General features: G+C 38.8%; 1 protein-coding gene across 1 annotated transcript; it reads right to left on the bottom strand.

Annotated features, from left to right (window-relative positions):
* Positions 1–47: 47 nt before the first annotated feature.
* ttyh3 (tweety family member 3) lies at positions 48–24,334 on the bottom strand. Its single transcript, XM_015374703.1, has 12 exons — positions 23,530–24,334; positions 19,043–19,212; positions 16,095–16,206; positions 15,738–15,958; positions 14,504–14,599; positions 13,743–13,815; positions 13,107–13,182; positions 10,421–10,473; positions 9,862–9,998; positions 8,548–8,721; positions 4,593–4,668; positions 48–1,728 (listed from the first exon to the last, which is right to left on the bottom strand). The coding sequence occupies exons 1-12, from the start codon at positions 23,653–23,655 to the stop codon at positions 1,657–1,659; spliced, it is 1,386 nt and encodes a 461-aa protein (XP_015230189.1). The 5' UTR covers positions 23,656–24,334; the 3' UTR covers positions 48–1,656.
* Positions 24,335–27,991: the final 3,657 nt, after the last annotated feature.

The following is a 27,991-nucleotide window of genomic DNA, read 5'->3' as shown; positions in this document are numbered from 1 at the left end:
TTGTTCCGAGTAATTTTTTGCTCAAATGATTCACACCATTTGCCTCTGCAATTCAAAGTTCCTTTAATTTCAAAACACAGCATTCAAGCTTCAACATGGCCACAGCTTTTACATGTACACGTTACAAAATTATGTATAAAAAAACAGATCTACAGTGATTGTAGTACATAAAAGAAAGAGGGACAGTCTAGTAATATTTACAGAAAGTTATGTTTTCACTTAAAAGACACAATAAATGCCTTAACTTTTCAGACAATTTTTTTTTAAAGGAAAGATTCAAAAAAATTTCAGAGTTTTAAATGTTCTTTATCTGTACATTACAAAAGGTCAAAACTACAACTCCAAAAAAAGATCAGAAAGTCCAGACTGCATCAGTGAATTATCAAACAAAGCATAAATTGTTTTAAAAAAAGAAGAAAAAAATAATAAATTGGCTCATTTTCTTGTTTCTTAGCCACCCAGGAGCTGTCGGTGGATTTTAAGATGTGTAAAAGGTTTGTGCTTAACTTGTTGGCACAGTCTCACCATCACTTCTTACACTGATCACATATTCAGAAGCAAGCAGAAGCAGCACAAACATCTCATCCACGGCAAAACGCTCACCATGCTGTAATGGAGGAATTTCCTAAAAGAGTGTTTTGTTTGTTTTTTAAATACAGTAAGTAGAAGTTAAACCAATCATTTCACAGCAGCCACCACCTTCTCTTAGCTCTATTTAAATGCTAAAACACATTTGAGGCACTGCATTGCAAATGCATTCAATTTCTCCAGACATTTCTTAAGAAAAAGACATTTTTTTATTCAACTTAAAACTCCCACTGGGGTGATCTCCACTGCTTTTTTATGAGTGAAACATCTGGAGTTCTTTTAATAAAGAACCACATTACAAGTAGTTCAGAAGACACAGGGAACTTAAAACTTTAAAGCGTCTGCGCACTCGTCTTTTTCACAGTTATTTGCCTAGAAAAAGTAAACTTTCAACGTGTTAATTTTATTCAACCAAATTAAACCATTTGCCAGGTCTAGAATTTCACAGGTGAACAAAAACTGCTGTGGAAGTTGGGCTCATTGCAATATTTAAGAAAAAGGCTAAATAAAATAAGTTTAAAAAAAATAAGTGGAAAAAAAGACTGGTTAAACATGCAACACCACAGAAAAACTGGTCCCAGACAACAGATTTAAGACAGAGTGCCATTATATAAGCCAAGTGTGTTAGTGTGCGGTGGAAATCCCACAGGTACAGTACGAGTCAAACCAGAAAAGAGCTGAGTCCTAACAAGCTAACCTCACTATTGAAGCAGGTGAATCGAAGCTGAATGAGTGAAAGATCTTATCTACAGATGCCGGCATTTCCTCCAGAGTAAAGACAAGATAATGTTACAGTACTTAAGAGACCATGTTCGATGTCAACTATGTCCTCATTAGTTCAAACCGTCCATTGCATCAGTCCCAGCGCCTTTAGCGATCCACGCAAAGCTAAACAAAGGAGTGTGGAAGTTGGATTAGTAGTGTCTGTGCTTCTGATTCATGTCCTCTGGTTCCGCTTCAGCTGAGATGGGAAAAACATTTGGTTGAAATAAAGAAGAAAGGGGGTCAGATGAGGAGAGAATGGATGGAGGAGAAGCTTCAGAGATGTTCGGTGGAAACCGGAGGGGTTCAACGTGCTGGAGGGTTGTTGGGATCGGGTCGACTGTTGGCCAGGTACTTGGCTCGCATGCTGGAGGTGTACTGTAAAGAGAAACGGGACAGAAAAGTTTGTAAACTTAAAGCTTTATGATTACTGCGTTTGACACCAAAACGGTAAAATGAAACTCCGTTTGGTTACAAAAAAAAAGTTGGATTTTCTCATTCAACAGCAATCAAAGACACTACTTTTATACGTTTTGAGGCTCCAATGAATGAACAAATAAATCCATTCATTTTCATTGGAAAGATAAAGAATGAAAAATACACACGAATACGAGGAGGTCAGAGAAAATCCTACACGGATCATCTTTAAGAAAGAGCTAAAGTCTACAGGGACATCAAATTTAAAACAGACAGTATGAAATAACCCTGCTGTAGTTTTAATTGTCCTTCCTGTTGTGTGCAGAGCCTGAAGTGTGTGTAAAGTTGGAATGGGTCCATGCATGACAGGGCTGCATTGCACTCCTTTGGGACGGCCATTTTAGATGCATTTTGATTTTCTTTTGTGGTGCTTTTTATTCCATTACCATTTTTAGATTCATCTGAATGATATCAAACACCAGAACCAGTTATTTTGAGAAAAAATGTTATCATGAATATTGACCGAATACATTGTTAATGTATTACCTAGTATAGGATGAGAACAGGACAAGCTTTATGCTTTGAACACAAAGTTAAATGAATGCATGTCTATTGACATTTGAACAGATTTTTAATAAATCTTTTATTGCCGCAGCATAAAGTAACGAACGCAGAAAAACCAAACCTTCAACCAGTCAATCAATTTGATTCTAATTAGAAAATTAAGTTGGATTCTACCATTTCTGCATCGCTCTCTATCACACTCAGCAGTCTGCCAACAAACCGAGTCTCTGTAAATCACAGCTCTTCATATTTACTGGATACAACATTTTCATTAGTGTTGTTGATAAATTTATGAATAAATAATTAATTTTCTCTCCAAACAACAACGTTACATAGGTTATTCACATTAAAATGTGATTAAAAATAATAATTTGGACCCTTTTTTTACTTCGCTAAATAAAGACGCATTGAACGGATTGGATCGGATGGATCCAGATATCGGGGATCGGTTTTCAAAGTGACTATTATGATCGGATAGCAGAGATCAAGGCCACTCTAGATAAAACTGTTATTTCTCTCTTTTTGGTGCTTTTTTGTTATTAAATAACAAAGTAAAATTATATGTAATTTGTTACCTTTTTTAACCATGTTTATGTAAAGCTAAAGCCTTTCCCTTACATAGTGAGATATATGGTTCGTTCCTTCAGCAGTTGAATCAGATTGGGATCAGATATCGGGTGATATGATCAGCCCAGGTATCGGTATTGGGCTGGATAAAACTGGTTGGGTGCATCTCTATCACTAACCCTTGTGATAAATAGAACTTTGCAAAGCCTCATTAAAACTGAGGACCAAAAGTGTCACAATTAGAGGAAAAAAATAGGTAAATACATAATTTAAAGTAAATTAAACAAAAGGTAAAATACAACTACTTATGATGTAAACAATAAATGATTGAATATATATATATATATATATTCAATAAGTTAGATCAATGATAATGATTTTTGTGGAACACATGAATTAAAATTTTCCATAACTGAAAAACATACATCAATATTCCTTTATTTCTTTGAAATTATTTTTGCATTTCTGGTCTGCAACATAGCTCTGATTAACCCTTGAAGTCAATCAGCAGGGTGCAATTAGACTGGATTTTAAAATATTGAGGCTTAATTAAGAATCTATAGAGATGGGTGAAATTATTTTATGACAGTTTGCTGCACTAAAACCACAAAATAATTTAAATGCTTAAATTCTATAAAATGTAAAGAATTCAAAATGTAAGCAGCCATTTTTGTATGATTTTTTTTAAATTATCATAATTATTGTTTTGATTTGATTTCTTATTGATGACAAAAACAGATACTGATATGAACAGCTTATAAGGTTCTTCACTAAACTAAGGTAAAAACAAAGAAAATCCAAGCCAACAATATAATATTAACGGATTTATAATTTGATGCGTCTGATTCATGAGTTACAGAGACTCAGGGAAGAGCTACAGCCTCACATGGTCATGTTGGTTGAAGGGGGAGGAAAACATGCAGCCCAGGCTGACAGGATACAGACATCAGATCAGACAGTAGGGCAGAGGGTGCAGTACATGGAGGAGGAGTTTCTCTGCACCCCCCCACCACTGGGAGGCTATAGGGAGGGGAGGGATTAGCAAAGCCAGGACTTTAGGAGGTTATACAGAGGGGGAACAAGCCAGCAGGTTCGGGGAGGCGGTCATGTTTAGTACCTGTTAGTAATGCAGATGAAGTTACCAAAATGATCTTGAACTCTCCGAGGGCTTTAACTGCCAGCAGTGACCGCTGTTACTGTCCGCGGCAGTCAAATACAACTGTATGGGTTCGCAGAGAAAGAACGACAAGAAGAGAGTACAGAGAAGATGCACAAAGCAGTGTGGAGGTCCAAGCAGACGGACAGACAGGAGGGAGAGCAGGATTACTAGTGGAGGATCGGGACTTTGTCAGGGCGAAATAATCCACGTTGGATGTTAATATCAACTCTGAGGCTTTAAAAGCTCTTTACTTGGAGGGAGGAGAAGTGATCCTAACTCCGGACTGAATCATCAGGCCTTAGATGTTTGTTTGATGGAGTTCAATCAGACAAACAGCATGGCTGGTGTTAGATTGATGAAAGTGATTCCAAAGGGACGGATGGGTAAAACACACACACCTGCATAAAGTTTACTACACAGTCGCTGCTACTTAACAAAAATATTGAGAGGGAATTATATTATCCAAAAGTTGGCGAACAGTTTTACACTTTGTAATTTGGTATTTTTAAAGGATTAGAAAAAAGTAACAACTTACAGAAGGAGGAGGAGACTCGCGTCCAATCAGAGGCGTGTTTTCACAGCGAGAATTCTGGAAGTTGGCGTTCTGAGCCCTATTTATAAAAACACAGACATTAAACANGAGAGCTAGTCTCTAAAACAGACATGGCTATGGCTTGATGCTAACATGTTTGTTAGCTGTCAGAATTCTGAGAATAAAGTCAGAATTCTGACTTTCTTCCCATATTGAACTGAAATAAAATGTAAAAATTAGTTAACTTTTTTTTTTCAGTGGCCCTAATCCTCTTCCGTAAGGGCATGCTTCCATACAGGAAAGTAAATGGAAAAAAAAAACCCATATGTGGGTCTCGGTTTATGGTCTATAGTCTCTGCTCACCATGTGCAGGCTGCGGCAGTCCACCAGTGCTGTGAGCTGATGAAGGCTGATCTCTGTGGTGTTTAGAATCCCCTGAATCTCCTCCAGACTTTCCTGGAGAGAAGTGAAGGAAAACACAGCTGAACAGCTGAAAGACCAACAAGAGGAGAAATGCTCAGAGACAAGAAAAAAAATCTGAGTAATTCTGTTCGAGCTCACTTAAAGTTCAAACACTGAGGATAAGGAGCAGCGAAGCAGCAATTCTCAATTGGAAGTGATTCATTTATTGATTATTTATTCAAAAATAAACTGATCAGGAACCAGCCTTTAATTAATATACAGCAAAGAACAGGGAAGCAGATTTTAACTTGTAATCATTTTGACAGGCAGCCTCCAATTTTCCACCAGTCAACATTTTATCTTTAACTAAAAATACATCAGTTATATAATATAGTACAACTGCAGCTTAAGACTGTGTCTATATGTGAAGGAGAGAAACATGCCTTCCTCTTTTCCTGATCTCTGTTCTCCTGTATGCCTCCATCATGTCCTAAAAACCCCTGATGGAGGATAGCACTGTTGACCAGAGAAAGCCTTAACAGAATGCAGCTTCCAGGTGGTCCGTCAGCTAATCTTTTTGTTAAACAGGTGCAGTTCGCTCCAGTTCACTGAGATATTCAGCAGTTTCAGCCTTTCATACCTTTGTCTGTTTGTATTCTCTGGTGGCAGAGCGAAGCAGCTCTGACACATCGTCTTGCATCTCTACTAATGCTTTATGGCTTCCAGAAAGCCTCTAAAAAAAGAAGGAAAAAAAAAGGAAAAAATTATTAACAGTGCAGTTAAATGTTTTATCAGTGCTTAAAATGATCACATGGAACCTGTAGCTGTTTTTTGTTTTGGTTATAAAAAAGATTTTATAGATAAAAGCTGAAAGGCATCTATACTCTATATATGAACACTCAGTGGTACCAACAATAGAGGGCCTTCACATAAGCACTCAAGGTTTTCATTTATTAATGTTTACTGAAAATATAAAAGGTAGAGCCAACAGAGATATTCTAAAGACACGTGGCAAAGTCTTCAGTCACCTCTTTGTTTTATAGTTCCTTTAAAAAAATCAAACTTCTTGAATGTTTTTTTAGTTACATATAAGATAATTTTTCATGCTTCAAGAAAGACAATTGTTCCTAATCTTTTGTCTGTAAAAAAACAAAACAATGAAAACAATTTTAGTAAAAACAGCTTGACGGGAAAGTCTCCTCTACCACCTTCTCTTCTCATTTGTAAACAGCCATCAGGTTTAGCTCGACTGCCAGCGGCTGGCCTCACGGCTGGCGAGGCACGCCATGGAAACTCTACATCAAGCTCTCCGAGGCTTTTATGTTAAATTTATATTCTGAAGAGTGTATGTAGTGATTTTGAGATTTTGGGTTTGATTCCAGGTTGACCTCCTTCACATGTGGATGCTGCCCTGAACAAGACATTTCAACCTACAGATCTGAGTATCAGATTACAATCCAACACTGAATGAAGACCAATAAAATGTTCCAATAAATCATGCTTGTTATTTTTCTTTTGGATCTTATAAACTATAACTAAAGAAAAATGGTATAAATTAATCAAAGTTTGTTGAAGATCTTTACCGATTGTACCTGTGTGCAAATGATCAAATGTCTAATGAATGTAATTTGCATAAACTCAATGCCAACAGGTGACTCATGCTGCTGTGCATCAGTTTAACTCCCTGAGAAAAGGAGAATATTGCACAGCAGCGAGGGAAAGGAGGAATCGCCGTTTTGGAGCAATCAAAGAGAGCCTGTTAGATTTTATCCATTAGATTTAAGCTGTAAACACTTGGAGTGAATATTTCAGAAAAAAGAAGGTTATATATGTAAAATGCAATTCCAACAAACCTGCTGGAAGGGGTTGGTTTGCTCCGAACCGCAACTAAGGTAGTACTGGAGGATGTCTGAGAGCCGACGAGGAGGAAGAGAGACAAAAAGGCAAAAACAGATCAGGAAAGAACAGATTTACCCTAAAAAATAAGCAAACCATCATCAGTTCACTTCCTAATTATTGGTCACTGGATTAAAATATGTTGTATTTATTTCAATAAATGCATTCCCACTTCCATTGGATTTCCATATGTTGGTTGAGGGCTGAACATTTACCTTGGGACGTATCTGAAAGGTTAATATTTTTTCACCAGAGAAAAGAGCTCAGTTCCGATTTGCGTCTCTAGTTTTCCCGACAGACAGACAGCCTCTTCCATTGTGTTCTATCTAGTTGTGCATCTTTAATTCCTTCTGACATGTTGCAGCTTGCAGAACATAACGATGACTCAAGCAATCCTACACTCTGAGGAATCGTCCAAACGATTAATAAACCTGCAGAACCTAAAATAAACCCTGAAAACTTTGAAACCAATATAGAGCACGAACACAGAAAGGGAGGGGGGTGGGGGGGCAGGTGTAATCATTCTAACTGCAAACAACCCCCAAAACCTCTTACATCATCCATGTTCTTATTGCTGTGTTACAAGACTGAGCCTGGGTTCTGCTTTGAGCGCAAATTAAACCAAAGAGGATTATAATTATTCGAGGTTAAGACTTTCACTTGTGATCAGCGCCTATTTCCTTGATGAGAAACCCTTTCTGTACGACTCAGAGGTTCTGCAGCAAAGCCGTGTGCGCGGATCCAAGCTGTGAGTACAGCACCGCCACCGGACTGACACACAGCGTTAGTGACATTTAAACTCACTGCTGAGTCAGCAGATTTGTTCTCCGTCTCTTTCAACACCAGTGGAGCGTTCCGAAACAGGAAAGAACAAAACAGGCGCATGTCTCTGGAGGTCCAGCTCACAAGCATTACTATTTGGAAGAGTTTAGTTCCCCACTGTATTGAAAGATGAGATATTCTCTACTACAAGAGTTTTAGCTTGGAAACGGCTCTGCTGATGATGAAACAAGCGGTTTGCAGCACATTAACACATCTATAATGGAGCATAGAGCAATCTAGTGAAAAGAATAAATGGCTCCAATGCAAAGGAATGCACAATGCCAAGGCTTACAAAATAAAGTTAGTCTTTTTACAGAGTTAATACAGGAATGAGTAATTCTAATTTAATGCTTTCTAATGCTCTTAGAAATTATTTGAATGCCTGTAACAAGTACCCATGACTCTCATATATATATATATATATATATATATATATATATATATATTTTTTTATTAATTCCCACAATATTACATCACCAAACATCAGGTGTGTGAACTTCTGAGAGCCACCTTATATTTGCTGATGTGAGTTTTAAAGTACATAGACCAAACTTTGCTGCCATCCAGCCAGAAAGTGATGAACCCCTCCCCCAGTTTCATTAGCACAGAGCTTCACAGAGCTTTGGGTTTCACAACCAACACAGCTGGAGAGAAACAGCTGCATCTGTAGACTTTGGGAGAGAAAGATTCTCTCCAGGGTCCTATAAACTTCTTCTCGACAACAGGAATTAGAAAAAACCCAAAACCTTAAGGAGCGGAGTCGAGAACATGACATGCATACATATTTTCTACCACTTCTGCTTTCACTCGGTCTCTTCTTGTGAAGTAAACATCTTACATGTATTCTGTGACGGGCGCGTTGCTGACAGTGTGGGCCGTGGCAGGAATGGACGTCTCGCTCCCATAGCTGCTGCCACAGCTGTACAGGCTGGGCATGTGGACCCGGTACAGGCCGTCAGGGTTCTGCCTCCCCCCGGGGCTCAGAGACTCATCTTCACTGTCGTCGTCGTTCCTGCACATAAAAGTTTTTTAAAACAACCACCAGGAGGCGCCTCTGATCTACCTCAATGATAATGAGCATAAACTTGCCACACTGTCACATTGTTCCTTTCATTTTCTATGATTTTTATCCTTTTTAGGCTGAAGAAAACAACAAATCGTCTAGTTTAATCAATTAAGACACAAGATTGTGGGAAAAAAAAACAAGGACATTTATTCATTTTCAACTGAAAATAAAAAAAAACACTTTGTAGCAGCAAACATTTTACATGAAGAAAGGATTTCTTCAACAAACAAACAAATAGCTAATTTGAGCAAATGAAGCATCCAAACGTTTACCAAAATAACAACATGGTGAATGTCTCCCTCTAGAGGTCATGCCCACTTCCGTTTAATTCCCACCTTACCTCAGTTATGACCTCATAGAATCAGTTTGTACGCTCTCCTCTGAAATTGTTCCCACATGCATGTGGGCAAGAGATACCCAACAGCATATCTATGTCTAAAAAGCTTCACAACTGTTTTTCTTGCTTGCAGAGAGTAAATCCTGGTCATAACTCTCTACTATTCCAGATGGGGGGAAATAATTAGCTGGCATGTGTCATTATGACTGCACTGCCGAACAAGCTTAGCAGGGAACACTGGAAACAACAGTCTGGTAAAGAGAAATAATTTGCTTCTTGTCAGGAAACACCAGCTGAGATAAATCTGATAAACATGCCCACCCCCTCTACAATACATGATAAAGAGCAATAAGCTAATTATGTGGGGAAGCTAAAACTACTTTCCAAGTAGCAACTCTGGAGTCATTATCCTGCTGCTGACATTAGAAAGAAATGAGAATGATGTTAAAAGTTCTGCTTCTGAAAATAGTTTGGATCTGTTGGTAACTGATAGATTTTGGGCAACGTGTCCCAATTAGGCGGGGTAAGCCAGCTGTGAGAGCAGATGGAACCTCCTGGGCTTGATGGATTTTTGTTCTCAGATCATTTTGAGTACAGTAAAAAATGTTTCCTTTAAAAACATAAATAGTTAAAAGGTTTGAATTATGCATCACCCTATATACCGTTCAGAACATAAACTTGGCATGAAAGCTTTTGCACGGCTACATTCGTGGAGCTATTGCTCTTCACGAAGATGGAGGACATCTTACCGTTTCCCTCTCCAGGTGTGAGGCACGCTGCAGACGATGGAGGTGAACATGAGGGCCGTCACGAAGGAGAAGAACAGGAGGTAGATGAGGCCTTCCAGACCATCATAGCACAGTCCAGTCATGCCCTGAACGTAATCCTGTGAAACAAATGTAGCCTTCGTTCAAAAACNATAATAAAAATTTAATGACTGTTAATGACCAATGAAAACAGTGTTTTAAGACAGTAAAATATTAACCCCAGCTCTGACTTAGAATGAGCTGGACTTTTGGTAAATTTTCAGCTCACAGATGGGTCACAACAAAAACATCTTGGCTGTGTCCAAACGTCGGCCCTGACCACCATATAGTGGTTACGCCATTTTAGATGAGTTTCTGAACGTCTAGTGGATGCAAAAGCAAACTCAAAATTTCCATGCACCTTGAAAAGTAGTGATCATCCACGGTCAATAGACGAGAAGATATATCCCAGCATGCTTTGCGAGGAGAGTCCTACTCGTGAAGCATCAGGGGATTTGTTGTCACAGCGTCCCGCTGTCAGCTATGGCTGTCGCTACCTGACAGTGGCGGCAAATAAAGATGGCACAGACACCATGCTGAGAGGTGGAATTGTGACTATAGGGGAGCAAAATGTAGTGATCATCTGTCCGAATGGGAACTGAGTTTACTATAAAGTCCACTCTATAGTTCCGGCTCTATACAGTGATTGTGGGATCAAGGGGTGAGGGCGGACGTTCGGACACAGCCAAAATGTTTTTGTTGTGACCCATCTTTGAGCTGAAAAATTACCAAGAGTCCAGCTGATGCTAAGTCAGAGCTGGGGGCAATATCCTGAGCTATCGCTATAATTATGCTGCTATAGGTTTAGACTTCTGGAGGACATAGGGACCCCCATTTCATCATTCTGCTTCATTCTCTCTCTATTCTCCCAATCTGCAGAATCTGTTAGTTCAATTTCTAACGTTCTGCTCTCTCTGCTTTTTCTCATAGTAGCTTTGCCTCATCTGTTCCTGTTTGGCTGTGACTCCATCCTGGAGAGAATTGTGACTGGCTGGATGTGCTCTCTTCCTCCTCTGACATGATAGTTGGCTCAGAGCTCGTCTGCCTGGCTGTGTGTTTCCTGGATGGGACCGCCTTTTACAGTTGCTTTTTGTATCTCTGTTTCTGTCTCCTTGAACCCCAGTCAGCATCAGCAGATGGCCGCGCACACTGAGCCTGGTTCTGCTGGAGGTTTCTTCCTGTTAAAAGGGGGTTTTTCCTCTCCACTGTCGCCACAAGCATGCTTAGTGTCAGGGATTGCATTTGAGTCAATGACTCAATGCAATCAACTGGTTTTCCTTGTATAGAAAACTTTGAATCAATTTGACTGTATGAAATAAACTGAAATGAATTGAATATACTGTCTTAAAACAATGTTTTTGTGGGTGTTTGCTGTGAATTAAACAAAATCTTGGCTTTACAAACCTCCACTAACTGGGCAATTTACTTGGTAATAATCACAGAAGAGACACTGTTAAAAATCTATATTTACATGGCATTCATTTTATTGATAATGGTTTATTAATACATCAATAAACATGCTTTACCATTCAATGGCTGCAGCTTCTTCTTTTTGTAATATAAAGAACTGTTGGGGGTCCTTTTGCTAAAATTCAAATTTCTCTCATAAAAAAAGGGAAACAAAAACAATGCAAACATTGCTTCTTTGTTTATAGATAACTTCTGCTCTTTGTTTTGCTTGTATTTCCAGCTACATTAGGCTGTGCTTTGATGATTGATGTGTTTTCCCCATCAGTTAAATATTGATATGTCTGTTAATAGGTAGGTAAAGAACATTTTTCTTCTTCTTTAACCAGATTTTATGAACAAAGTGGGAAAACTCATCTCCATTGTTAGTCTTTCCTAACCCGTACAGCTTGATTACACCATAATATAAGGGTGCCTACATGTTTCATGCCAAACTTGTCAAACAGGAGAAACTGTTAGTTTTTCCATCTGATTAGTTCTCAAATATTCATAAAGCAGTAACGCAAACCGTAACCACAACTGTAGTGACTTTTCATAAACGCACACAAGTTCAATGGTAGTGTTTCTAAACTGGAAGTGTTCGTTTGTGTGATTTACATCATATTTATCCATGTCGATGACAAGCAGCTCGGATCCAATGAAAAACCTGTTATATCGTCTCTCCCTACTGAAATACTGACTCTTGTGTCTGCCTTAGTTTATCAACACATATTACACTTTACTAGTGAATTTGTTTGCAAGGTATGCCATTTTATACATAAAGAACACTGGAAGGGTGCCCAAAACAGTTTATTAAACAGCTGTAGCAGCAGTAAGGCAAGCACTCCAGAACTAAAATGTTTAAATATATGTAGAAACTAGTCTAACACCGAAGCAAAGGAATCGTACTGCAGAGAAGTGTTTTTGATTAAAACTGACAAAGGCAATGGAAAAATATCCAAACGTTTAAAGAGTATAAAAGAAGAATGTAGAGAAAAATTCTGCACCACTTTGCTTACTGTTTTGTTTGGCTAAATTCATTCAAAACATTGGAAAATTCAAATATGCTGAAAGATCTAGTCAAGAAACTGCAATTGAACCTAGAAGAGATTTCTCTCTGATGACGAGTACAGTAAAAATGGCATTGAAATCAATCATGCTTTATTAACTGCATCACCCTTTAGGCAGTGAACTTTTTTTAAATCCAGATCAGTGAATACAGAGCATTTCTGTTTGCTTGCATTCAGCTGCTATTTTGTTTCAGGAGAGAGCAGGAAGAGGCTCATTTAGACGAGCCGATGCCGAGAAGTGACATTAAACAGGCTTCTCAATGGAAGCTGTAGTTTAAAGCAGCATTTCTGTCGCCAAGGGAAACATGCCGTCTTTGATCCTCTGCTTCCCTGCTCTTATCTCCTTCATACACAAACACAAGAAAGCCCCAGGCTGGTTTTGCTATCCTGTGACATGCGTCCTGTCATGAAACGGTTTGGGGAAATGGCTACGCTGCGATGTGTTAGAGAGGCCTTTGTGTTAATTTAGACGGCCCACTGCCCTACTGACCTTACTGCAGATGTGGCAGATATTTTTAGGAGCTTTTCTGTCTTACTGTCACACAACAATCACAGCATTGAGATGAGAGGAGATCAGAGGAATTCATAACTTAGCATTTAATGGGCCGCTTTACTCGCTTTAACATATGACTGCATCCTGTGTTTTTTGAAAGTAACAGGAAAGCATCCTACCTTTATCGATGACCCCATACTGATCCACCACTGTGGTAACATATGTATCAGGAGCAAAGCAGAAATCACTTGAGCTCTAAAAGAAAATAAGAAAAAGAGCTAAAATTAGCAAACAATCAACCTCAGTAACACTTATTGTAAGGAGGAATATAAACTGAATTAGCTGGAGAGGAGGAAAGAGAAAGAAAAAAAACAAAACTTTAAAACTAGGGAAATGAGGCAAACATCTGGACTCATGTGGATCTGCTCTGCATTTCAGCCATTAATATTTTCCACAAAGAATCTTACATCTACTCCTTCCAAAATTAAGCCTAGAGCGCTAATAACAGCTTGCATTGCAGCTCTTAATCACTGTTATTAAGTCTACAAGATTTCTGGAGAAAGCTAAGTGACCCAAAACATGAACACAGGTGTTCATAGCAACAAAACCCAAAACAAAAATATTTGCATAAAAAAACAACACAGCATTGGTGTAACATGCATTTATTCTGACTTTAAAAGCATATACTGTATATTACAGAGTTACCTAAAATATACGGGTTTAACATTAGACTCTAACGGAGCGCTAACAGAAAAAACAGTGTTAAACAGAGCAGATCCACCAGGTAAACAAGATCATACCCTGCAGACACTTACTGCAGAGACAGCTAATTCCAGCCCCAGGGAGATCCAGCTGATTATAAGAGCCACTACGCCGAACAAGCACACCCTGTGGGAAACAAGAGGAGGTCAGGAGTGTGCTTCACCAGCAGCATTAGACCATGAACTATGGTAATGAGAGGTACACTCACAAAAAGAGAGGCTTGACATAATAAAGTTGGTCTAATTACTGAACAGACTCAGGGCTATTCCAACATAAAAGCTGCAATTAAAAGATCATTCTAAAATGTTTTTTTACATGGACATTATTGAGGTAAATAACACAATTCTGTTGCATTTGTGGAAATATTAACTTAAAAATATTGCAAATCATTTTCAACCAATAAGATTTACTGCTAGATTTCGATTTAGATCCAAAATAATTAGTAGGGTTTCCTGTGTGTCAATAAGTTTCCTTTTTAGATTGAAAAAATTGGGGATTTTGATGTTTAGATATCAGCTGATTTCTGCCCTCTGTGCTTAATGGTGCAAATAAAAAAAAAGATGTCTGGATTTAAACTTGATGTAAAGAAAAAAAATAAAAAATTTACGTTAATTAATCCAGAATGTTAAATGGAATAATTGACTAAAATGACTGCTGAGCTAAGTAAGTTTTTCTATTTTAAAGGAAATCCTTGACAGTGAGGAATAATTTATCAGAAGGAGGCAGACAATTCCTCCTCCAACTAAGAGTTTTATGGCATCTTGTGAACGTGTTCAATCATGACGGGGAATGGCGATCAAGTGACGGCACTCACGCGATAAGGATTCCCTTTGAGTTGCGAATGAGGCCAAACAGGACGAGAAGGCAGATCAGGATGTCGAAGAGCAGCAGTGTGATGTAGCCCAGCCACCTGTGGAGAAATAAATAAAAACCACAAAACCCATTTTATTATTTTACTGCTGAGACAAACTTCAAATCATTGCAGCATAAAAAGCCAATTCTCAATAAGAATTATTTATGTTTTCAGTTAGAATTATACCAGTCTATAAAAAAAAAACATCATATGAATCTTTTTGGGGAATATTAAGACAGGAGCTAAATCAATTCACATAAAGGACCGGTCTCTTACCAATATGTGGCTTTTGAACGCATTAGGATAAATTCCTTAACTGGCATTTATACTCATGTTCGATGAGTCTGTAGGAGTAATCAGCTTTAACTGAATTAATTAGAGAGCCACACTTGGACAGGGAAGCTAATCTCCACAGTTTCTTTAGAAGCACATAGAGTTACTAACCTAATTATCTGGAGTTATTGATGTACCAAAAACCCTAAAGAAGTAAACATCTAAATGCCACACAGCTAGTAGATCCTATGGGTTTGGTTTAGGGAGCATAAACAACCCTCTTTCAGTTGTTAAAGCTAAAAGACGTATCCCCTCTGAGCACTAATACTAACTGCAATCATTCTCAGTTATCTAGATACACTTAAATTGTACTGCGGTTAAAATAGTGCCCCAGTGATAAGAGAGGAATGAGTTGACTTGTTTTAGGGCTAATACGTGTAAATGAAACAATCCCACACACAATCTGTTGGGGAAGAAAAGGGAATTGTTGAACTCTCAGCTGGAACTCTTACATAACCCACCTAAATCTTGCTATTTATAAAGAAACCCTTTATGCTTTATTAAAAACAATGTGTGGAGTAGCTTGCATACTTTTGGCATCATGTTTACGGGAGTCTGGCCAGATTTCCATTAGAGTCATTCTTTCTTAGAAACCCTTTAAGCTCAATGCAAACTTAATGCTGCCTAATGATGTGTTGAAGTCATTTCTTATGATCTGCGCTCCGCATAATGTCTTTTTTAGAGTACAGCCACTCGGCGCCGTATCACCAAAGCTCTCAACAACAGTGGAACAATGAGATGAGAATGAAATCTCTGCAGGGCTGGGCTTTAGAGTTTCATTGTGTCTGCACATGGAGTCCAATAATAAAAAGATATTTTTCTTCCTTCTGCTGATAGTTGAAATGCACCATATCAGTCTTACCTGTACCAGTCATAAAGCTCAATGGTGATGGACAAATCGTCCAGGGAAATGAGGTTGTTGTCCCAGAAAGGAATCTCGACCATCTGTCTAACCAGCTCATCCAGCTGGCCCTGCAGCTTTTGGATGATAGAGAGGTAGTCTGCATGCTGAGCATACTGGATCTCAAGCTGCTGCAGACTGTTGTCCACCGTCTGGTTCAACGACGATGTACTATCATACACCTAGAGTAAACACATGGGCATGCAGGCCATTATTCAGGGAAGCTTTACTGCAACGTTGTAATGAAACAAGGGAGACTCCGAGTAGAAGAGTGTTGAATTATTGGACACATCCATATGACTGTGTTTGCGGTCTCACCAGCTTTTGAACTCCAGTGATTGTGCGATTGGCGTGGCGGAGGGAATACGTCAGCCGGTTCACTCCATCACAAGTCTCACCATTCCCATAGAAACCGACAGCTATGCCAGCACTGACGGGAAACAAAAAGGAAAAGAGAAGACAGGCTAGTGAGGAGGAGGGATTGGGTAAAAGAACGGAGACACAGAGAGGAGACTAAGAGGAACCCAGGAGCGGGGGACAGCCTGGCAGGGCGGGAGGCGTGTGAACTCCGTTTTAACCCCGTCGATTCGGGCCCCTGTCAACGGACTCCTTTCAGCCTTAGCAGAAAGACCCTATAGAGAACCATGGAAACACAGAGGAATGGACCAGCAATGGCCCAGAACCCCACGCTGCAGCCGACAAAGGCAGCACTGAGGCAGCAGATTAGCTCTGATAGGCTGACAGGCCTCAAAGAGCTCAGGCAGCTACAGGGGCAACAATTTCTGAAGGTACAGGAACAGAAAAGGACCCATTTAGTTTAGACACATTTGTTGGTGGCTTAATTTTGAGTTAGATTAATAAACACCCTCATTAAAAAACATGCATGCTTCACATTTTCTACATTTCGATTATGCTATGACTCTAGGGAGTTTCTGAAAACAGATTCAGATTGGATTTTACTTAAAAGCAACAGAGTAAAGGAGGTTGAATAAAATGAATGTCAAACTTTGGGTTTTAACCCCTAAAATTGCAAGAATATGGCTCCGTTTTCCTTTACTTATGTACTAATGTTTGCTGGTCTTCCCAAAACACCCAGGTTGTTCATGCAGGATGTTAACATTTTAAATGGATTGGAACACTTCTTAAGGTGAAACTCACCCCAAAATATTGGATTGTTGGACTGCCATTTTTAAGCAAGTTTGTTTTTTAATTTTATGTGAGATTTTTAGATCTGCAATAGTTGTCTTTCTCAGTTCTGCTTTAAGTGTTTGGCAATAATTACTGCGGTTCAGCTTTCCTTTGGGTTTCAACGGTACGTGTCGGCCCAAACTTTTATTATTATAGCCCTGTTTGGGTTTAAACACAACTCACTCAGATACAGGCGATTGTAACGAGTCATCCTTTCCTCCACTGACTCTGCAGCTCCGGTTGTTGGCATCGCTAAGTCAATGCCTTGAAGCAAGCACCCAAAACTGATAAAACTTTGGTCCAATGGGATCCACCAACCCTCAATCCTCCTCACCACCCTCAATGTGATGAGGAGAGTGAAAAAGATCAGCCAGTGGCATTGGTACCAGCACCACTCTGCTCAATATTCACCAGAGATCGACTGAAAGAGTTTTCTTTTTTAAGGCCAATACCGATTTTTTTGACATCATTCCAACTTAACGCCGAAATGTTGTGGATGTTTTTAGGCTGATTCTAAAAGCCGATATTGCTTCCTTTCTTCTTCCATTTACATGGTAAAACAGAATTACAGCTAATTTCACACAGGTCTGAATTTCACCAAAAATAAAACATTTAACCAATAATAGAAAACACTAATAAATAGCAGATGAAGGGAGCGGCAAAGCCTGTGCTTCACTTGATCTTAAAGCATGGCTGCTGAATAAACTAATGAATCATTAAACATTATCACATATGGGCAAAATATTAAATGTGCCATTATCAGTCAGTAATATCGCCCGGTCGATGTATTGGTGTATCTCTACTCTCCATGCTAAACTACACCAGGTTAGGCCGCTAGGCTAAGCCAGCTGCCACTTTCACTTTACCTAATCATACCCCCACTGCTCATCTTAGTGGCTTTTTTTCAAAATCTGTCTGATGGTGGGGTTATGTTTACACATGGGGTGAGTAACACTTTTAGAAGAAAAGAGAAAAGGGTATTAGTTGTAACTGTGCTTTCTAGAAATCCCCGTTACCCCTCTTTGATTTTCTTTCTCACTTAGTTTATAAGCCGCACCAAAGGCCTGGGTCAATGGTCTCATTTTGGGTGGAAGGAAGAAAGGTTTTGGAGGGGATGGTTGCAGAAAACCTCCAAAAAATTATTTTGCACCACCACCACCCTGAACTTTTATAATCCTTTTAAATAAGACAACTAAATTTTCTCAATGCATCTTGCACCGCATTGAACTTTTTCGTATTATTGCCTGTTTGCACCATTATTTAAACCGTTTTCTTTTTTCTCCTACATTGTGTACATTCTGACCACTGCTGCAATGTTTATCTTACTCCACCTGCAATCTAATTACACTGTAATCTCAATCTGTATGCAATAAAATTTCGTTTTGTATCAACTGTGCATACGAAAAAAAAAAAAAAAACTAAGTATATGCAAGTCTAAAACATAAATACTACTTTCCACCCACTGGAGAAAACAGCAACTGATACAAATAGTTTTGCAAAGCATAAAAGTTTTCTCCCACATTTTGCCGGAACAAAAAAACAGCAAAAAAACTAAGTAAATGACCTACTGTTATATAAACCTAGAGGAAACATTTCTTTATTTGAAAAAAAGAGCAAAAATCAAAACAATCATTTCAAGCACAAACTAAACAGATCTCTTCAACTTCCTTTTTTTTCCTTCCTACTTTGGCCGAAACATTTGTGCGTGGGTAAACGTGCGCAGGGATGTAGCGATTGTGATGCAGTTCTTGTTCTCATCGGTTCCCTGAGCTCTTTGTGCTGCTCTGAATCAACTGTGATGCTCTCTGGAGGCCCATCAACAGGAGGAGCAAAACAGGAAACCAACGCCGTGTTCAAGGACAGAAAACACGACCAGATGGGAAATTTTCACACCTCTCTACATGACATATAAATACTGCTAAAGCAGAAAATATGAAGGTAGTCATATATAAAGCAAGTTTACTGCACACAAATGATATCCATACAACCTCTTGTAATGCAATAAAGAAAGCCAATTATACTGGCAGCTTGAATCCTTGCCTAAATCGTCACCAGAATAGTTGTGCGTTTCCACTCACCTGCACACAAGGGTGGCAATGATGACGCACCAGGCTGTGCAGCAGCAGTCGGCGTTGGGCTGATCGGCGTTTTTACTCCGCCGGCAGCAGAGGCAAATGGAGTAGATGAGCAGAAAAATGAGGTCCAGAGCCAGACAGGCAAGCGCCACACCCCCCACCAACAAGATGGACTGAAGAACAGAGGGGCAGAGTCATAAGAACTTGTTTTTGAGTCAAAAAAATAAATCTGACGATGTTTAACATAAGTTACAGTCACATTACAATAGTTTTTTCTTTACTTTCTTTAAACAAAATAAAAATGTATACCTGAGGAAAACACTGGGAGTGTTTTACCCCTAAAAGCTGCCTTTAATTAAATTCTTAGCACATATACACTGTAAAATAAAACAACTAAACCTTTGTTTTCCCCGACAGAAAAATGATTTAAAACTTGAAAAACCTTGTGTTGAATATAGGAGCAATAATTTAAGTCATCTCAGAAAACCAAGGTAGTTGTAATCTTTCCCTTTATCAAGTAAATTGCAAGTATATATCTCTTAAAGCTGTTAGTTATTTTAAAAAAGTTAAAAGTTTAGCTAGTTTTCATATTTTTCTTGTAAAAATTAGAGGAAACCTAATTCTCAAGTTTTCTTTTAGAGAATTAATGTTCAATTTTAACAGCACAAATTGTTGCTAAGAGATTCTGCCATTTTTAAATAACATTGTATGCTCTGTACAACCAAGATAAAACCTTAATTAATTGTTATTTGAGTTTAAAGTTAACCTCTGGTAAATTACCACTAATCAGGAATTGCAACTGCCATGGATTGGCCTAAAGGTTAGCGAGGAGAGCGTTAACCATAGGGGTCAAAGGGTTCTCACTTACAGTAGACTGTTACCGTTAATAAAAGTAGTAGGTGTTAGGTAAATAAATAATAATAATAAATAATAAATTGAACATTATTGATCTCACATTGGAGAAATTTATCTCTACATTTAACCCCTCCCCTTGGGGAGCAGTAGGCTGCCATTGTGCGGCACCCAGGGTTAAGGGTCTTGCTCAGGGACCCAGAGTGGCAGTCTGGGGGAGTGGGGATCAAACTCCCAATCTCAGGAATCAACGCCCTATGCCCTAACCACTAGGCCGCCACTTCCCCTAACATGTTGATTACAAATTTCCCCATTCAGTTGTTAAAAAATTAAAAAGTAGGATTTTTAAGTAAGAAGATTTTCAGTTTAATTGTTGCCTTTTCTAAGGGACCACTACTTTCACACACGTTGGAAGAAAAAACCCAAATTGCAGTACGAAAGAATTCAATGGTTGGTAAACTTATAAGCAAAACTTAAATGATTAAGTTAATGTCCAAAACTTAAAGATCTGCTGAAGGTTGTTTCTTTAACATCAAGTTCAGCCAACTGTAATTCTTTTACCGTGCACTGTCTGACATCTGTTTAAAAGCTTTCTTCACTCCTCAACTCAGAGCTCTGTCAGAAGTAAACAACCTGTTTTCAGTAAACAAACAGCCTCTTACTGGGATCAAGATTTAAGCCTTATTTTGGTCTCTGCCACTCCAGGACTTTCCATTTCTAAGTTTTATCCCAGTCCTTGATGACTTTACCATCTGTTATTTTTTTGGGGGGGTTGACGACATGTTGCACAGTCGAGTTCTGCCTCTGGTTTATTAATAAAGAGACGGTCTCATAGACACCTGCTTAAACACAGGGGAACTGGGATGGATGCTATGATTTTCAGCTTGTCTGGTCCTGCTGAAGGAAGCAATACCTAAACAGCAACGCTTCTATATTTGATAGTAGATGTCAAGTTCTGCTTAAGTGTAAAAATAATCGCATTTTAGTCCCATTTGTTCTAAGAGCATCAGGTTTCCCTCTATGCACACCTTCCATTAAAGCTAAACCTGTGTAGAGTCTTTTCAGTTTTAGGAATGTGAGCATATATGTCAACAGAACAAGAGCCTGCTGTAGGTCCTGTGATTACATTTTAGGACTTAAGCAGCTTGCAGTATTCTTTCAGAAAAAAACTCATTAGAGACCTCAGCAGTTATTCTGCATTTCCTAAACTTTTGAACTATTTTCCATAGAATGGAACAAGGCAATTTCAAACTCTTACACAACCTCTTTAAATCCACATAAACCGCTGCATTGGTTTGTTCTAAAGTCTATATTCAGCTTGTTTGATCTCACTACTGCTTTATCTCACACTTTATAAGGATTTGACAGAGCTGGCTCCCTTCAAAACGCAGAGTAACAATGTTTGAATCACACAGATCTGATGTGATATGCCTTTTTCCGATTTTAGTCATCTAAACTGGGAATAATTGTGGGGGTGTGGGGTGAAAAATCCACAGGCTGTTCTGTTCATTTTAGCTAGAAAGCTAACACTTAATCACACATCAAATGTGAAATGATGACAGAATGTCCTGGGAAAAAAAAAACATTGAAGGCCAATGTAAAATGAATAAAACAAACAACCAAAACAGAACAAGAACATGGTTTTAACGAACAGCTCCAGTACTCAAAGGACTCTGAGTATTTCCACGCTTACAGTGGAGTGATGTACAGTGATAGTTCAACCTCTCAGCCAATGCAAACCCTTCATACAGTATGTAGGTCAGGCAGAAGGTTTCTGTGTTCCCTACAGACTCCTGAGGATAAATATCTGAGGCAGATTTCCAAAAGGTAGCGTTCCTCTACCCTGCTCCATTTTTATCCCTTCAATGACTCACTCTAAATAAAACATCACTCAAATGATCATTCGTTTCTAGAAGCAATTTTATTCTAGCTTTAAGGAAAATAAAGAAGCAGAGCCTACAAAGAGCGGTGACATCGCTCCATTTATCTACTGTGACACACACTTCTTGGCTCTTGCTCTGTGGAGCTCAGTGAGGAGCAGAAAACGACTGAACAAATGCACATGATTTGGGTGCATCTCTGACACACAGAAGTCACATAAAGTTGCATCATTAAGATGCATTTGCATAGTAAGCAACGGTGACAGCTCGGCCATCTGGACGAGTTGAAACCTCCTCTTAAGCCTGTGGGGGAAGAGCTGCATCAACAATAATTACCAGGATGTCATCAAGGAGGTTGGACAATAGCAGCTGGTAGGATGAGCCTGTGGTGGCATATTTTACACACTTGTCATGATAAATAAATATGATGACAGATAATTAACATATAGTGGCTAAATGAACAGTCTACAAGGACATCCTCGTGTCCCGTTCCTGTCTGTTCATGCCATGATGCAAACTAACCTATCATTCATCCAATAACCTGCCAGAGAGCCGATCTGCTACAAAAATAAAAGAACTGAATCACTTTGTCCATTAAATCCGGAAGGAAACGAACAAGAGCTGGCAGCAAACATTAGACGCCCACATGAACTGAAGGAGGATGAAGTAAGAAAATAAACCACAGCAAGCCTGTAGTGGAACTTTATTTTCCAACCCACATACCCTTACAAGATGAAACACATCTCCATAAACCCACAGACGCATGTCTGGGAAATATCTTCCCATTTCTCAGGAATCATGAGTTGCTTCTCCATTTTCTGAATCACACCTACCCATGCTCAACTGACCCAAGAAAATGGCCCAGAATCCATAAAGAGAGAACAGAACAACAAAAAAAACACAATCACAAACCAAAAGAAGGGATCTTTAAAAAAAAAGTGAAACATAACTTGGATACATAAGATTTCTATTTAAACCAAAATTGTTTCCAAATATCTCCAATTAAAAAGGCATTTGTCTTTGGACTGAGACAAATGGAAACTTTAGGACTTCCTGGAAACAATTCACTTAAATCAGCAAAAGCAGCTGCTTCCAAAGAATTTAAGAAATACTAAACTTCTGCTTAACACATCATCGCGATTAGTATGATTTGCTTTGAACTTGTGAACAAATCCATCTCTCCCTTCCCTAAATCTTAGCTGACTAACAAGCTGAGTAGACTCTTCTTAGATCATTGCCACTGGTTAAAACGGCCATGTGTTCCTTTTCTCTATTCCCTATTCCAGATTTTATCCTTCCAAATCTAGGGTGAAAAACGATGCAATAAACTGGTTTTACTTAGATAGAAAACTTTTAATCAATTTGACTGTATGATCTGGTGAACTGTAAAGTGCCTTGAGATGACATGTGTTGTGAATCAGCTATATAAATAAACTGAACTGAAGACATCACATTGTAAACTCAATGCACTATTCAGCAAAATGTTTTTTAGGCACTCCATTGCACACAAAACAGAGCAAACCGGCTTGTGTCTGAAAAAGGTTAAGGCCTTGATAGTAGAGGTTCACACAGATGGTGACATGGATCACAAGGTAAATAGAGCAAACAGGTGGAAGCCTGTCACAATAAACCATCAATCTTTAATTCCAGGTTCCAGACCTGATTGGAAAGTTATACATAGAAAAAAAAATCCTTTATTTTATAGCTAAAAATTAGATGTCACAACATTGTTTACATGTGTGTGAAGAGGGATGCTACCTGCTGATATGTCCAGTCTTCTGGTTGGAAATCACTGCTTGTTTGCTGAAACTTTAGGTTGAAGTGGGGAAGTCTGTGCAGCACATTTACCCACCAAGGTGGAGAGTAGCTGACTACAGCTGCCATGGCGACGAAAAGTCAGGAGATTCAATCAAAAGTATATATATAAAAAAAATATGTCTTCAGCTGTAAACAATAAAACGAATCCACTTCATTCAGAGAGAGTCCATCATGAAGAGCAAAAACGTTAGAGGTATGCCATAAAAGTGTTACAACTAAAGCTTGCTTTGTTTTAGCTGCTTAAAAAAATCACTTCATTCGAGAGACAGCTGAACAAGCACCGACACGAAGAGCTAACTTTAACTAGTAACTAGCCGACTAATAACCACTCTAAACTACCTATTTGGCTGTTGTTAGTAATGAACTCTTAAGACGCATCCTGTTGTAACGTTGGAAGTAAACTCCAAAAGCCCGAGGTCCATTTAATCGTGCTTTTTAAAACAAAAACAAAGGGCTATTTAAAGCTCTTTAAGAGAGCTATATAGGTTAGCTAGCTTTTAGCTGCTAGTTAGTTGAATACACTGATACACGGAAGAGAAGAAGAAGTCCTTTTTTGTTCCATTTGGCGTTCTGGTCTGCGCGTGTTTTCATCCAGATTTGTTGCTTCCTCAGTCTCTTTGTGATTCTTTCGCAGACTTATTCCAAGGCAGAAATCTCTCAGACTCACTTCTCAGCCCAGCTAATACTGAGCGCAGACGACTTGAGCCAACACTGCGACTGTTCACGACAGTCCCTCAGCTGGCAGTTCAGCCCAACCCCGGCTACAACACAGCATGCACACACGCCCTATCGATGTAAAAGGGATCCTGCAGCGACACCTACAGGCGAGCTGGCATTAAAGCCATGAGCGATTCATGGAATGTTGGGAATATCACAACTAAATAAATTTACCTTTTCTATTTTAATGTGAAATATTCTTTAAAAATTCTCACTTTTAAGATTCAAATTAAAACATTAAATTGAGGCCCATATAAATAACCATACATTTATTAGAAATACTGTATTCTATTTTTTATTTATTTATTATTTTTTTTACAGTGTCCTTTCTAATAATTGTCTGGATGCCAAGAAACGGCCCAACAGATTTCCCTTTCACAAGTGGAGCAGTACGGCTATCACCATAGTTTTCCGGTTGATTTATGCATATAAATAGCTTTATTGTGATTATGCAGGGAGTATTACAGATTATATGGACACTGCAATGTAGGTAGAACAGGAAAGGAATAACAGAAAAAAAGAGAAAATATGTAAGAAAGAAGAGACAATGATAAAACGTCTTCAGTCTGCTTCATCACCTGCAAGGAGAGATGTAAAAAGAACGGCATAACCAACGGATATAGTATAGGAGATACCATAAAGTAGCACCTTGATACTATCACAGAAGTATACGTAGTATTATTTAATCTGACATGTATACTGTGGTAGGAGAAGATAAGAATATGAGCTTTCTGTATGGAAGTGAACCAAGCACCTGTAGTTGTTTGTGAGAGTGCACTTGTGCATGTAAAGTTTATCCAAAGGAAAAATGCTCAATAGTGGTTGTGAAGAGCCAAAGACCCGCCCACCCCCAGAGCGCCAAGGCGAGCACCGGGGGACCAAAACCCCAGATGCCCAAAGGACCCCCAAAGCAAAGGCGCCCAGGAGGGACCAACCCAGGAAGTCCAGCAATGCTGCAATGTATTCTGTTTTTAATAAATTTGTGATACATTTAAATTTTCACTTGATACATTATTGATTTATTGTATTGTGGCACTCACCACACTCCATAGTAATTAGGTAATTTTTTTTGTAGGAAAATGCAGACTAATTCATTTGATGTTTCCTAAATGATAAAACTATAAACTTTTTTATATAGTACATGCAAAGAAATGTTTTGCACTCAAACCCTTTCTTAAAACCTTTCATCTAATGTAGGTTTTAAAATAAATAAATAAATAAATGCTACTGACGTCTACAAGGTGTACCTGAAGGCAACATTTTTTATTCACTCATAGTTTTGAAGAATGAGGAACAAAGATCAAACCAAACAAACCTGCGGTGGTGGGGACAGGAGAGAATTGGTTACAAATAAAACCACTATTGTTTTATATAGAGTTAAATCCTGTGTTGCTATTTCTTAACTTAAAGGAAAAGGGTGCCAAGATAGTTTCATTGTTAAGGGATTTTCCGGAGATTGCCCTTGACTAAACCATTCAATGACTTATGCAAATGATAGAGGAAAGATGTTCAGTCGCTGTGAGGGAAGCATGTACAACGAGGCTATAACATTCTGGTTTTGTGTCAAGCTATGCAGGAAGGGGAAAAAAAGTCCAGTGGTTTGTTTTTAACTTATTTTTTGGAAAGCAGAAAAGGAACCACTTCAAAAAGGTCTGGTGAAGCTGCCTTTGCTTTTGGAAAATGGATCACCTAACAAAAATAACCTGAACAAGATCACAAGTTATTTTTCATGTTAGCAGTGATGCATTTTTTTTTGTTTTGCAGCATGTTGTCACAAAGCAGAAATAATGGCTCCAAAATACAAATATTTAAATTTGAGGTCATTGCACAGGAAATTACCTAGGTTGTTCGGATTGCAGTCTTGTTAATAGATTCTTGATGTATTTCTGAAAGAACTCCTCTAGGTGTGACTTAAAGATCATTTAATTTTGAATCTGAGAAAAAACACTAAAGCTTTAAAGTTTGTAAAAAGCAAAATGTCTATTAAAACGTGACTACAAAAATATCATAAATATTTGCGACCGCTTTTATGTATTTTTAGGATGTTGCTGATCTGCACAATTAACTTCTTACCTCTGACTTCAGGTTTACTAATTCTAATCTGCTGTATTGTAGAAAAATATAAGTGAGGACGATCAGCCGGAGTCTGTGAAGGTGACATTTGAATCTCTTTGTAATTATTTCAGGTAAATGTCTAAAAACACTAATGTCTATTTTCTTTCCACATCTGTGGCAACAGACCAGTAACAGATGTTTTTTTTCTTCTCCCAGTAACAAGGATCCCAGCGGCCTTCTGCTGCTGCCCCCCAAAGGAGCTCCTTCAGACTTTGACATCAGGCCCATACTGTTAGTCATGGAGACGCTGCTGCTTGTTGCCTCTGAGAGGTGATCTTTCACTCTTTTTATTTTTTTTCTGTTCTCAATCTGCTGGAGCCTTGAATCAAACTTTTCCCATCAAACTTTCTGCCCATCTATCAGTTTGAGGTTCTGATGGTGGATAGGAGGACTGGAGCCAACGGGACAGTGCCGCTGTCCTTGTTCTTGGTGCTGCAGGGCAGCTTGCTCTCCTGGTGCTACCTGCAGTTCAACAGTGGAATCTCCACAGCTGCTGAGCCAAAAATGTGAGCCACAATAAAATCTAATCTCTTATCTTTTTCTCTTGTTAAAGCCACAGACTTCAATTTTTTTGTGTGGATTTTATGTGATGGTCTGAAGTAAGAAGTACTGAGAAAATACATAACAGATCATTTGTCTATTCAAAGGGACAACACTTTGTTTGACTGCTTGATCCTTAAAGGCGTAGGGAAGTCATATTTAAATTTCAAATCCTTCTGGCTTAAATATGCATATAAATGCTCTCTTTATCAGACGACATTGTCCCAAAAGGTAGAAAATTTCTACAAAAAAAAAATCCTGTCTTAAAATCTGTGGGTTTTTTTTTCATTATCTTATGCAGACCAGTTAGTTATATGTCAGCCTGAACACCTATATTTGGCCAATCATATATCAAAGGTCAACTGTCAATCAAATTTTCCGGTAATTGCATCTTGATTCATATGTCGCAGCTAATATACGCAACGGTTGTAATAAGAAATACGAATCCTTTCCTTTCCCATTGAGTTCCGTCCCAGTGTTCACGGGGATGGACGTCTGTGTCTTCGGCAGGCGTAGAGCTAACAGAAGTGGCAGCATTGCGAGGCAAGGACTCAGACATGTACGGCTGTAAGCCTTCTACACCAAACCAAGTTTCTGCCGCCCTGGCGTCCTCTTCCACAACAACTTCGTCCCCGCTTTCCTCCTCTAAATAAAAAATGTATGACGGAGGAGATTCATCCATGACCTACATCACAAAACTCTCCTCCTTCTGCATGTTTCCGCTGTCCATAGCGTTCCTTGACAGTCCAGTCTTAACATGATGACTTGATGAGATGAATGGAGTCCGGTGTGCTTTTGCTTGGTTAAAGGGAAAAAATGTAACCACACGGTCCTTTCTGGAACCAGTTTGAGACCCCTGCTGTTGGGCAAAGAGAAGGAACAACAGAATGATGGACAGTGTAACATGTCCAACATTCTTTCTCATACATATTTGTTTGTCCAACACTACATGTTTGTCCAAAAGTACCTGTTACAGTCTGTTGCAGTATTATGCAATGAAAATCAGAGTCTAAAGCAATGTTGTTTCTTT

The sequence above is a fragment of the Cyprinodon variegatus genome, unplaced genomic scaffold (assembly GCF_000732505.1).
Source record: "Cyprinodon variegatus isolate N-32 unplaced genomic scaffold, C_variegatus-1.0 Scaffold108, whole genome shotgun sequence".
Lineage (NCBI taxonomy): Eukaryota > Metazoa > Chordata > Actinopteri > Cyprinodontiformes > Cyprinodontidae > Cyprinodon > Cyprinodon variegatus.
The sequence above is the reverse complement of the archived record's forward strand: the minus strand, read 5'-3'. Positions and strand labels throughout refer to the sequence as shown.